Source organism: Rhinopithecus roxellana, chromosome 3 (genome assembly GCF_007565055.1).
Source record: "Rhinopithecus roxellana isolate Shanxi Qingling chromosome 3, ASM756505v1, whole genome shotgun sequence".
NCBI lineage: Eukaryota > Metazoa > Chordata > Mammalia > Primates > Cercopithecidae > Rhinopithecus > Rhinopithecus roxellana.
In genome coordinates, this window is record NC_044551.1 from 93,034,021 (window position 1) to 93,047,941 (window position 13,921).

Consider the following 13,921-nt stretch of genomic DNA (forward strand, 5'->3'; position numbering starts at 1 on the left):
TTGCTTCCAGATTCTTTCACGCTGAATCTTCTGCGGAGGGCATAGGAATGGCAGAGGAGTCATAAGGGGACAATTCTCAGAACTTGAAAATTTATTCAATTCTCATTCTCTAAGGATCTGGCAGTGCAAACAAAACAAAACAAATTCCCCCAATGCTTATATCCAGTGAACAAGAGACTTGACAGCCTGTAATCTCTAAGGAATCTGGACTTCCAATCATGAGTAAGCCCTGTCACTAAGCAAAAGCACATTGTATAAAGCAGGCCCATGATTTATAAGCAGTCCTGTGAAGATGCATTCAGACCCGCCAAGTTTTCTTAAATTGTCAGCAAGGCCCCCAGTTCTGGGACAGGAGGCATATTTGCCCAGGATGCTGGGCAGCCAGGCCGACAGTGTCAGGAATGGAGAACTGAAGTCCTTGTTTTGTGGCTTCTCTGAGTCCAGCTTTACGGGATCAGCAGGCTGCTCCCCCATTCACTGTATTCATCCCTTTCTGTTTTCCTGGGATTACAATCGGACTGGCAAACCTAGTTGCTAATGATGTCTTCCTTTTCCAGATAATATTGGCTGGTGGCACCTAAGGTCACCACAGGGAGCAGTGTGCCCAGGCAAGCACAGGGTTATGACAGGTGCAGCTGGGGAGCACATTCAGAGGAAGGCACAGGCCACAGGGCGAGGGCCACAGAGGAGTCAAAACATGAATGTGGCCATGGACTGGGATGTGGGAGGAAGACACTGGAGCTTGTGTGTGAGGAAGATGTCTCAATGCAGAGTGGTTTAAGTTGTGACAGGGCCATGAGAAAGTAAAAGCAATGACAAAGTGTAATCCTTCAGTGAGTTAAGAAAGGCAGGATCAATCCTGCATAATAAAAAGCAGGGCAGGGCTTAAAGATGACATCTTCAAAGAAGTTCGTTTCTACTGAAAGCACTCTGGTAAGGTAACTGAATCATACCAGCTCTGTGCTGCTGATTAACAGTTTTGAGAAACTGTTGCACTTTCCTAGTGTAAGTTTGTCTAGAGCTTTGGGCTTGCACACAAAGACAGACAAGGCGATTTACTCTCACAACTTTGAAACATGAAGAAATCACCAACTCCAAAATGCAAACAATCATATTTAGGACTATATGAAATATTCCTATAACATAACGCAGTTAAAACAAACCTACCTTCCCAAATAAGTTGTGTGCCTTGAACTTACTCCCTGGGCTGTAATGAATTTGCCTGAGCATGCGCACCATTGCTCAAAAAATGTTGACAAGTTTTCTTTTCAAACCGTCTTCCAAAGGAATGCCATTCTTTAATTCCAAAGGAAGAAAACTCTGGTACTGTGAGAAAAGTTTGATTTTGGCAATAACTAAATAAAATCATCCAGGGCCTTGTCTGATGATTCTCTTGAGGGGTGCTGGTTTTGGTAAAAGCTAGTATGTAACATAAGAGAAGAGACAGCTTCTATGCACAGTTTATACACCTTCCCCAAAGTCATCACCACTGGCATCATTACTATTGGTGAGGAAAGAAGGGCTGGGTTTAACTGGTGGTGATATCCCACTGACACTGAAAGGTGGTGTCCACAACAAACTGAACTTAAGTAACTAAAAACCCAAGGTTCTTGGAAGAAATTCCTTTCCTCAGATGGGAACATCCCAATCTAAAAGACCATAAAAGCAACTATCTCCCTGGAAACAATAATAGAAACCACCCTCACTGCTTTCTTTCTGCCCAAGGGTCCCAAAATTATGGAGGATGGGGAGGGAACGAACAAGAGAGAAAGCGAGAGAGAGAAATTTTGCAAATTATTTTGTCTTGGCCAGTGCAGTTAGAAGGCGGTGGCCATGGATTCGTTTTCCCCAGATCTCTAAGTCACAAGTGCAAACATGGTGACGTAGATTTTTGCATCCTTGAGTACTGATTTTTCCTTCCTTTTGACCTCCCTTTAACGAAAGTTGATTAGGATCATTATCAGTAAATGTTCTGAAAAGCATTTCATATGGCCATTTCTGTGGTCTACCAGTGGAAAGAAAATAGAAAACAAATAAAGAATGACTAAGTAACTTATAAATTTATCTTAAAGAATATGTAAGGAGAGATTTCTTGATGGAAACTCTTTCTTAAAACCTACATGAGCACTGGCAAAAATATACTACACAGAACTGTATTTCAGCAAGAGGCTCATTTAATATAACTTCAATAGCCCAAATATTTGCTCAGAAGAGAAAATGTTACAGCAAAACACATATCCACCCTCCCTGCCATGAGAAATGTTTCCATTATTGAAACCAAATTAAATATACTTATCCTCAAAGAGAAAATGGAGAGAAAAGATTTGAAAGCAAAGCAAGGAATAGGGATGCACAACAGAGAATCATCCTAAAACTATCTTAAAAACAAACATTCTGCCACTTTCCTGCAACTATGCCAAGGAAAATATGTGAAACAATATGAATTCTCTTCTAAATGTTGCATAATGTATACAATTTATGTTAAAAATATCTCTGCAATTTTTGTGTTTTCCAAATTTATTGGTAACTTTTCTCTGCAGGTTTTACCTAACAACAACTTACTTCATAATTAAGCAGACGGGAGTGAAATTATACTAGCTGTCTTTACCACCCTTTTTATTCAACACTCAAGACAGAGGTGTTTAAAGGAAACTTGCTCCTCCTTCAACTTCCCCATCCCCTCGGCCTTCACATCCACCTGCATGAGTGTGTTCCAATAAGCAATGTTCCAAACACAATGAACCCATTTCCTTCTGAAAGAAGTGAGCAGATTTATGATAAAGCATTAATGAGGACTTTTAAGACATAAAAGTCAGCACAACATTAAATAGATAAGCCAGATCAAAAAGAAATGGAAATTTTGTTTCTCAAAAAGTGTACTGCTTTTCTAGAACACCTACCACTGTTCAGTTTTACTTTAGAGATCTATCATTCAAGTAGACCATTTCCCTAAGATTGTGGTTGTGCACATTGTTCAATTCTATTGGAGAATATGCAAAGATTTTGAAATCTTTAGGCTTGTGTACTCCTTTGCCAGTGCTCTGTCTACAGATGTATATTTTTATATTTCTTGCATAGCTTTATTGTTTGAGGGACAAAATGCTTGGTGAAACTATTTTATGTTTGGACATAGGGCAAAACCAACATGTTTAGAGTTGGTTTTTGGCCCCTCTTTGACAGAAGTTTTATATTTAGCATTTCATATAATCCAATGGAAATTTTATGTGAGTGGAAGAAGGAAGAACCTAGAGGAAAGCCAGCTTCTTTATCTTCTAGCCCACCCACAAACCTGCACAGAATAATTATAAAACCACAGGCTGGTGTTGGCAGAACCCTGATGGATATTTGGTGAACCTTGGGTCAATTATGAGGGATATGAAGGCAAGTCTTAGCATCATTCTCACTCTTGCAGCAGGGCAATCTAATAGGAAGAAGAAAGACTTAAATGCAACTAACTACAGGATATCACTTATTGTATGACAGAGTAATGTTTTTAACACATAAGGTAGATCATGTTGTTCCTCTCCTTGAAATTCTCTACTGGCTCCTTACTTTACTCCCAGTAAAAATGGAATCCTACCAATGACTGCTCTGTCAGCATGCCAGGCTGCCCCATCCAGGGGCCACTGCATTTGCTGTGCAGAGGGAGCCATATAGCTTCCTTCCTCTTCTCCATGTCTTTGCCCAAAAGTCTCCTCAAGGTCCCTATCATGCTGCACTCCCCCATGCACTTTGGATCTTGCTTACCCTAGTCTGTATCCATTTCCTTCCCATAGAAACCACCACTTTCTAATGTACTGTGCAATTTACTTATTTGCTGTGCTGATTTTCTGAGTCTCCATCCCTGCTGCTAGAATAGAAGTTCCTTGAGGACTGGGATCGTGTCTACTTTCTTTACTTCTCCATCCCATGCACATAGTCTTATGGCATCAACTGGCACATGATAAATGTCTTGAATGCATCAAAGAATAACCTGGAAACACAAAGGTGAAGGTTGACCTCGAAGAAGAAGGGGTCTGTGGAGGGGTGACCTACACAACTTGTTTAGAGGCTCAGGCAGGAACTTGCAGCATAGCTGAGCAGAGTGCTGGCAGTGGGGAAAGGATATCTGTAAGTTAGCTCAGGTCACTTTCTAGAATGGCCTTGAGGTCCCGATGGGAAAGGTAGTCCACTCTCTCTCCTGTGGACCAGCTCCATGAACTCATCCTAAGTCTCAGAAGAATGATGTTAAAGAATTTCAGCTTGGCCGGGCGCGGTGGCTCAAGCCTGTAATCCCAGCACTTTGGGAGGCCGAGACGGGCGGATCATGAGGTCAGGAGATCGAGACCATCCTGGCTAATACGGTGAAACCCCGTCTCTACTAAAAAATACAAAAAAAAACTAGCCGGGCGATGAGGCGGGCGCCTGTAGTCCCAGCTACTCGGGAGGCTGAGACAGGAGAATGGCGTGAACCCGGGAGGCGGAGCTTGCAGTGAGCTGAGATCCGGCCACTGCACTCCAGCCTGGGTGGCAGAGCAAGACTCCGTCTCAAAAAAAAAAAAAAAAAGAATTTCAGCTGGAGGGACGTCAGAGAACAAATATTTTATGGCAATTTGGGTGACTTACAGCTTGACTTTTGGACTGATGCGTTGGGGCAATGCGGGTTACGCACATACCATCAGGGCCTGTTGTAGATCCTGGTGACGATCACTGAATAAGCATTTATTATGCTGAATAGAGATTTTTAAATACTGAAATTAGAATCTTTGAGCATGTATAATACTCCTTTGAAATTACATTTAAATTTATGAACCAGATAAAAAGATCATTGCTTTGCTTTAGAATTACACAGTTTTTTAGACAAAAAAATATAGAATGTTTTTGTTTTGATTGATTATTGACCATACTCACTTGGCCTGACATCTGTTAGCCATAGTTTGAATTATGTTAAGCCTTGTAGCAATTTATTATTACAGGATATTGTAAAAATTAACCTAGGCTTGAAGGAGTAAGATTTAACACTGATCAGAATTTTGAAAAGAAAAATATCACACCACTCAAATAGAGGGATCTGAACAATAGTGTCATTATTGGAATGGAATGTGGCCTCCCTTCTCTCAAGGCTATAACACTAAAAACAGAGTGAAAATTCTGGCTTATTTGTTGAACGTTTCTCTGACATTACATTGAAGTCATAGGCACTACAGAATATTCAATAAGCATGTCTTTCATACTTCAGCACACAGCTAAAGTAAATCATAGTAGCAATATCTACCACTGAGCTAAATAAATGAGATATTCCACAACGGTTTCCCTTCTGTCAGTAGAGTGAATTAGAACATTTCAACTCTGGTTTGATTATTCAGACTTGTGCATCCTACCCACTGCCACGTAAGTGAGTCTACCAGTAACATTTGCCTCAAACTTAAGTTATATCTTTGAACATTTACATTTATCGATGTCTTCAAACTACAACTCTGATGACTTCAGATACAGAGCTTTGATGTCTTTATAACTTAGTAACCCTTTCTGATTAAACTTTAAAGCAACTTTGAATGTGGGTGGAGGGACAGGCCCTTTATCTCAGTGGAATGTTTTATCAGTTCCTCTCACCCACATTCCTATCATTCAGCAGTGTGAGAAGGTAAAACTTAACAAAGCCACTGATGAACAAGGATGTTTCTTGAAGAAGGTAATCATATTTTAAAAATTGTTTCTGGCACAATAATTTAACGTTAGTAGTGGAAATCCAAATAAACTTTCAGCTCCTGCTTCAATAATGTGAATGTCACATAAATGAGCACATAGTAATGGCTGCACCAGGCTGTCAACCCTCTTTGCCTCTCACCTCTGCATTCATTTCTTGAAGCCATGTGGCCTGCCAGGTGCTTCTGATACAAAGATGAAAAAAGTCCTGTCCTCAAGGAGCTTTCAGTTTAGTTAGAGAAATGCACGGATGGATAACATCAATAAATTGGTAAAAGAGATGGGTTCAGGGGTCACAGAGCCAGTGGTGCATAATGAGCATTTCAGAGGAAGGGTTCCTAGAAGAGACAGTGCCCAATAAATGCAAAAGGGCTGAAACTAACTTTGTCAGCTGAAAACGGTGTGGGGCTTTCAGTTCTTCAGAAGCAAAAGCACAGAAGTTAAAAGGGCTTATGTTGTTGAAAATAAGCTTAAAACAAGATAGCCTTCCAATAAATCAACTCTGGTGGGATGATCAAAATTATACTCTGGTGGGTACCGCAAAATTATAAAAACTAAAATATTAGCATGCTCTCTCTCCTCTCTTCTGTATAACAACATTTGCATCTTTCTTGAAAAAAAAAAAATATTTCCAGATTGGTAGCTGCTTCTTTTTACCAAGAGTTGGTTTTAACTGCAGCTAATGTATTTGTGCAGTGAAACTGTAAGATCAAGCACATGCCTTAAAGAAACAATTGAGAGCACATTTAAAAACCCGACTTCACAAAATGTAGCTATGCCTAAACTCATCACAATTATTTTCCAAACAGTTCTGTTTACCTGATTACACATTTATAGTATGTTTCTTTATATTTATATCAAAAACCCAAAGAGGAACCCCATGCTTTTTTTAGGAGACACAATACTCTATTTTTTTCGGAGTACACTCACAAACTCAGAATGTATATCAATTGATATCACATATAGACATAGAGGGAGTAACCAGATGGACACTGACATAGTCACACAGGGAAACATATATAAGACAGGTACAGCATGAACAACACATAGATATTTCTAAAGAAAATGTTTGTAACTTAGCATTACTCCATAATTGTACTTTATTATTTCTTTCCTTCATTCACAGCACCAAAGGGCATTTCCCCCAAGTTGAGGAACACACCGACAAAAAGGCAGGCTTGGCCTCCACATCCACTGCATGCCCGTTCCCCACCTGTCCCCTTGGAGTCCACTGACACCATACAGCACCGGGTACCTACCTGGCTGAAGCTCTGGCCCGCAGCTCGGGCTTGTGTGCCTCGGGCCGGGAGCTGTGAAGGGGTGGTTTCCCCCAGGGCCAGGGTCTGGTTGCTATGGTAGCTGGCCGGATACTGGAAAGACCCTTCAGGTTTGGAATTGAGCTGAAGTGCACTCTGGGAGAGCAGGCTGGGCCCTGCATTGAAAGTCATTTAGAACAGTCAGTGACAGTCTCAGTGAAGCAGAAATGACATGTATTATTTATTGAGAGTAGCCTAGAATTATCACATGCACATGATTCCAGCCATCCACGCTTAAAATTCTGAGAACTAAAATGACCATATCATTTGACTCCAGCTCTCAAATGAGATTTTTTTTTTTTTTTTTTTTTTTTTTTGGTGGTGGTTTAAAAGTTCTCAAAGGAGTGGATTTTTCAAATGATCTCATCCTGACCTACATAGAGACATTTCTTATGAGACAAATCAGTTAATCAAGTAGTTATTTTGGGATCAGACAATATCAGAAACATTTGAAATAATGTAAAACTCCACTTTTCGGTACCTGTTAATTTCGCTAATATAATTATATCTCCTACTTAATGATTGAGATGCTAAAACACTTGAAACCTTCCAATCACTGACAAATTCTATTGTATAAATAGTGATATAATACCTCAGTGCCTGAAGGGTAGACAGTGTTTAAAATATTAATAGCTCTTTGTGCAATGTGGAATTCACCGTCGCCTCACATCATCACTGATGACTGCTTACCTTTCCCATCACAGCAGTGCACAGTAGGAGAACAAAGAGAACATACAGTGTTCAAATTCGTGCCACAAATGTAGCTGATATTACAAGGGATGAAGAATCAGTTTCTGGTCTTATTTAATTAAACGTTGCATATGAAATTGTGTTTTGTTTTCTTATATTCTATTTAGATGAGATCCTTGCATTTTCCCATTTTCTTTTTAAGCAGATTTTCTTTGAACAAATTTAATACTCTCTTTCGGGATCAAATAAGTATGGAGGAGAGTAAATGTGCTTGCTGTTTTCTATTGTGTGTGTTTGAGAGGGGCTGGGGTAAGAAGAGTGTATTAGTGGCAAAAACTTGGCAAAACAAGTTTTCTTCTGTTTCTTTGCACCATAGTACAAAGTCATATATTCGAGTGTAATAATACACACCTAGACTATAGCATAACCATTAAATCATTCTTGATCCCCCTCTTTGGCTGTTTTAGACAATAGTATCACTTCTGATACGTATGAGCAGATTTCAAGCTCCTTATTTTTTTCTTTTTAAGAATGGAACATGACTTTATATTTTGAGTGAGACATGATGTGGATCACCTTTCATAAAAATAATGCATCCTCTTTTAAATAACATTGGTTCATAAAACCTTTGGCACTTAAAGCCTTCCCAATCCCTCTGATTTTCTGACAAAACTTTGAAACAACATCAAGATATTTTTTCATTAGTATTTGAAACAACATGAAGATAAATTTTCATCAGTATTTTATATTGAATAATATGCCAATTAACTAGTACAGTTATTTTGGAATCTATGCAATTTCTGGAAAAAAGGTAAGCAAGGAAATAAAAGTGTTTTCATCCACCCACAACTTCATCATGAAGAGTATAACAAAAGTACAATTGCAATCCTTTTACTTTTACTTTAAGAAACCCAGTCCTGAGAAAACAGTATGTACCAGATGGTGACGTTTCCAATAGCCTGGAAAAAAAATCATTTATTCCATCCTAATGGTATTAAATCACTGAATATAAGGAAGTCTCTGAGGGGAGATGCATTTAGAGTTTGATTCTGGGTGCCAGTAACATATTGTCCCCATCACTGCTATGGAAGCTGCCAGGCCCAGCGGAGTCAAAGAATAATGTCTGAGGTCCAAGAAACAGGCAGGCTGAGATATGGGAGAGCCTCTGGAGGCTGGGCAAGTGGAGACTAACCATAAAGTGGAGGAGAAGCAGGTGGGCCCTGAGAAGGCAGTGGCAACTGTGGCCAAGGGCTTTACCTTTGGTCCCTCCGAAGGTCACATCTTAATGGTGGGAGTGAGCTATGGTGGAAAAGCAAAGGCCCTTTCAGCTGGGTGGTCACCATTCTATCTGACAATGCGGGGCTGCCTGCTGAGGCTTTCTTGTTTATTTCTTTTTGTACAGTCTACCTGGGCATAATGGCTTGCACTGGCCATACTCGCCTCCCCCTTGAGATAGTAATACATCCTAAGGTTAAAAGAAGGTTACAGCAGACACGACAGTGCGCAGACCTTTGGAAATATCAATAGAATGAAGTAAAGAAAATAAACACATAAACAAAATATTTAATTTCATGGAAGTAGTTTAGCATTATCTTAAAACAGATAGTTGCATTCCTCATCATTTGTCCTTCAAAGAGAATGCGGGAATTGCTCTTATGAACTTTTTTGAATATGTAGTTAGCAAGTTAAATAACTTTGCATATTCTGAAGAGACTCATACAATTATCTCCAGAAACGTACAAATGCTGTCTATACAGGATCTTCTAGTGACAATGTAAAGTCCCTTTTCAAAAGAATTTCAATTAAAAATATGGTTTACTTGCTCCCAGAATATATATGATAGAATAATGAAATCTAGTCACCTTTTATAGAATCAGTTGTGTATTTGATCAGTACTCAATGAAAACTAACCAGGATTTTCTATCTCATTACTCTATTCATACATCTCAAGCACTGAAACCTAGATGTACTCTGACAAAAGTAATTGCAACAATGAGCAACGTATCAGAATATTACAACACTGACATATCACCTGGCAAGGACAGAACAGTCAAGACAATAGCCAAAACCGTGTACGCTTTTTAGAACGATGTTTTTCCACTGCTCACTAGGTTTTCAATCAGTCTCATTTATTCATTCCAATTTTAGAGAGCACAGGCATATGAATATATGAAACAGGTGAAAATTTTAGGACAATTCTTAATTACTTTACAATGAAAGTACAATTTAAATGTAACTTTCGATTAGCTTTATTAATATTACTGTGCAATGAGGTAGAAAATACAAATTTGCTGAGGATTTAAAAAGCATTTATAGTTTTTGGGCTTTAGATGATGACTTTTTTTTTCTCCGGAACTTTTGACTTTATATCAAGCCTTGCTTGGGCTAGAGGTAAAACGAGGCTGTGGTCCTGAACCTATAGAATCTATGACCTGAAGGATGCAGGTAATATGGAAAGAAATGGTAGAGGAAGAGAAAGAAGCTGGGCCCTAACATTTCACCCAGGGAAATTGCATCTTTAATGCAATACATTAAACCGCATGCTTTAGCAGAACATCTGCTTCAAAAATTGCATCTTTAATGCAATGATTTCCAGAAGACATCTGAACTGTGGGCAGCAGTGGCTCATCATGTCCTTCGTGGCCACAGAGAGCGGAAGCCATGCTCCCGTTTGCCTTCGAGACACTGACCTGAGGGGTCACAGTGGCTTCTTTGGCCATTCTGACCCTTCTCCATGATGGAACAGTCCTCAGAACTGAGTCCAAGAGTTTTCCCAAAATGAGTCACCCCGTGAGCCAGGAAAAGAAGGTGAAACCATTTCCTGATAAACTGATAATGCTTAAGACAGTTTTCTGTCTTTGTTCTGAACAAAACCCACTAGTCTTAACTGGATAGAGAGAAGAAATTCCAAGGGAACTACAAAGTTGATCCCATTAACCCTAAGAAGATATATGAAGCAAGGATCTTTAGTGTAACATCAATGTCTCAATATGTTTTCACATGTATGAATTGGTTAGAGACTACACAGCAACCTGCGGGGGAAAAAAAAAAACAAAACTGCATGATCTTCATTTTTGTCCTAGAAGTACAAGCAGAGGCAGAGAGAGGTTAAATTATTAGCCAGTGTCACCCATATGGTAACATGAAGAGGCTTGGATCCTTATCTTCTGTCTCCAAGTCCAAAAGTTGCTGTTGTTTAACATCAAAGCACTGTTTCTTTAAGTCATATATACATATCAGCAGTTTAAGGTTGAAAAAGTCTGTGTAAACAGAAATCCACTTGTTTCCAGGAGAAAGCTTCATGCCTCAGATTTTGTTGCTTCTCCAGTGAATTGCTGCTTACAGATTCCAGGTGCTGGCTACAGGAAACTCGCTGTCCACTACTCGTGGGACAAAATCAATCTCAGAAGATGTAGAGGTTGAAATGTTAATTTTCTGCATAAAAACTCAGACCCACTTATAGGTCATATCAACACAGACATATATAACACAGACACAATATGGCCAGGTTCTTCTGATCAGATTAACTGAGTATTTTAGAGTTTCCATGATTATGTGCACTTGTTCTGTTTGCATAGTGTTAAAGAGACTTTATGTGGAATTGCTAATATTTGCCTGCTTTAGCTGAACATCTGCTTCAGAATACAGTGGACCTTCAATTAAAGAATATACTTTGTAATAATACAGAAGAGGCCAGAGGTCTACAATGTGGCATTCCCGAGTTACTCTATAAGTCACAACCGCACTAATGGAGTATCTGAACGTGTGTTGAAAAAAATCCAGGACGGGACGTCCACAGACCTGGGCTCTAGCCCATTTTCATATTTATTTGACCATAGATGATGATGACAAAGATGATGATGACAGTGACAGTAATGACCAGTTAACCTTTTTTGAGTACTTAGGAAGTTCCAAGGATTGTCCTGAGGAGTTTCCATCTACTAACCCATTGAATTTTAATGACATCCAAGCAAGGAAGGTACAACCATTCCCACTGATGTCGAGGGAACTGAGGGATCCAGTAACTGAGCCCTCACAGTTACTGGTGGGCCTGGGGTTAAAACAAAACAGCAGATTGGCTTCAGAATATGTGTTCTTAAACACACTTCAGGATTCTGTCACGACAAATTTTAATCTTTCCAAATTTGAACACCTAAGCAGATAATGAATGTGCAAGTGCTTGGAAAAATTTTAACTGCTATACAAATACCAGTTATTCTTATCTGATTATCTAATTGCGTAGCCACATGGTCTGATAATAATAAAACCTTCAATGGGATATTTTTGGTCTTGAAAATCTTATTGCAGTACTGTCCCACACATCATTTATGTTTTCTTTCAACAACCTGCAAGCTTTCATCTTACAAACAAGACATACATGGCACAGTTCATTAAAATGGCCTGTATGCAATAAAACAACAACAACAAAACTAGTATCAGAGCAAATAGATGAGAAGCTAAAATCTTTTGGCACTTAGAGACAGTTCTCCGTTTCATCAGTCTGAAATTCTTTTTTCCATCAACCTCAAAACTCATTCTCCAACTTAAACTGCTGCATAAATGTCACCTCCTAATATTTTAATAGAAAATATTAAGTAAGAATAAAGGAAACAGATGGTAGAATTTATATACAAAAGGGTTACTGGAGATTACAAAATCAATGAGAAAAATTGTTGACTATTTCTAAAATTACTGAACTGACTTAAATAGGATCAAAGCACTTTGATCAGACTTAACTCTGCAGAGTAAAAATATTCTGTTTAAATTTCACTACTAATGATTTCATTTGTAGCAGCAGTTTCACCTTTATGGGTTCCGGAAGAACCTGCCCATTTACAAATGTACTTAGAGTAAGAGACATCTACTGGTGATAAAGTGGTTGTTTTTTCCTGATCTTCATTAGCAACTTATAAAGCTCATTTGGAGGAGTTTCTCTGAGGAGGTCCCCTAAAAATAGTGGTTCACTGCATCTACCATTCCAAAAATCAACTGAGAGAAAAAGCCCAAGTGGCTTGTTATGTAAGAAACCTTCAGAGTTGATGCAGTTGTTCTATGGGCAGGTGTGTTTTTAAATTTCATTTCTAAGCCTCTGTCTCCAGAATATCTATTTCGTCTGGTCAGTTGCTTTCAATGTGTAATGCTTTATGTGAAAATGAAAACGTTAATGATCCTAGGAATCTAGGAGTACCCATTCAGTTTTTAAACTGATTTAGACTTAACCACTGTCCTTGGCTTAATTAGTATGCTTTTCCAAGTTTGACTACTGTGGATGGATACATATTGGATTGGTGACAGTAAGTCACTCACCTTCTTTTCCTTTTTTTTTTAAATTTTATTTTACTTTCAGTTCTGGGATACATGTGCAGAATGTGCAGGTTTGTTACATACGTATACAAGTGCCATGGTGGTTTGCTGCACCTATCAACCCGTCATCTAGGTTTTAAGCCCTGCATGCATTAGGTATTTGTCCTGATGTTCTCCTTCCCCTTCCCTCCCAGCCTCCAACGGGTCCTGGTGTGCGATGTTCCCCTCCCTGTGTCCATGTGATCTCATTGCTCAACTCCCACTTATGAGTGAGAACATGCGCGGTGTTTGGTTTTCTGTTCCTGTGTTAGTTTGCTGAGAATGATGGTTTCCAGTTCCATCCATGTCCCTGCAAAGGACATGAACTCATTCTTTTTTATGGCTGCAAGGTCACTCGATTTCTTTACAATGGCATAAAATGGAAGACATGAGTAAACTGACATCATAAAAATAACTCTCAAGGCCGGGCGCAGTGGCTCAAGCCTGTAATCCCAGCACTTTGGGAGGCCGAGACGGGCGGATCATGAGGTCAGGAGATCGAGACCATCCTGGCTAACACGGTGAAACCCCGTCTCTACTAAAAAAGTACAAAAAACTAGCCGGGCGAGGTGTCAGGCGCCTGTAGTCCCAGCTATCTGGAGGCTGAGGCAGGAGAATGGTGTAAACCCGGGAGGCGGAGCTTGCAGTGAGCTGAGATCTGGCCACTGCACTCCAGCCTGGGCGACAGAACCAGACTCCGTCTCAAAAAAACAAACAAACAAACAAACAAACAAACAAACAAACAAAAAACTCTCAAATATATAACTTTAGTTTGGAATGTATACCCAAAGAATTTTATCATGAATGAGATTGCACATGATATTGTCATCTCAGAAGTGTACTTTTCCTCACTCACTCCAATTCCCTACTATACCTTACAAAGTTTT

The 13,921-nt window shown here is 39.4% G+C and overlaps 1 protein-coding gene across 6 annotated transcripts in view; it reads right to left on the reverse strand.

The window, feature by feature from the left end:
* The window catches only part of CTNND2 (catenin delta 2), a 943,187-nt gene that overhangs the window by 407,455 nt on the left and 521,811 nt on the right, over window positions 1-13,921 (reverse strand). For 4 of the 6 annotated variants that reach the window (XM_010356592.2, XM_030927650.1, XM_030927651.1 and 1 more), the window contains one exon: window positions 6,945-7,117. The exons of the other annotated variants lie outside the window; for them this stretch is intronic. Coding sequence is in view for 3 of the 4 variants with exons in the window: in XM_030927650.1 (XP_030783510.1) it covers window positions 6,945-7,117 (173 nt within the window). In the remaining variant the exon portion in view is untranslated. The remainder of the gene's footprint in view (window positions 1-6,944; window positions 7,118-13,921) is intronic. 6 annotated transcript variants of the gene reach the window in all.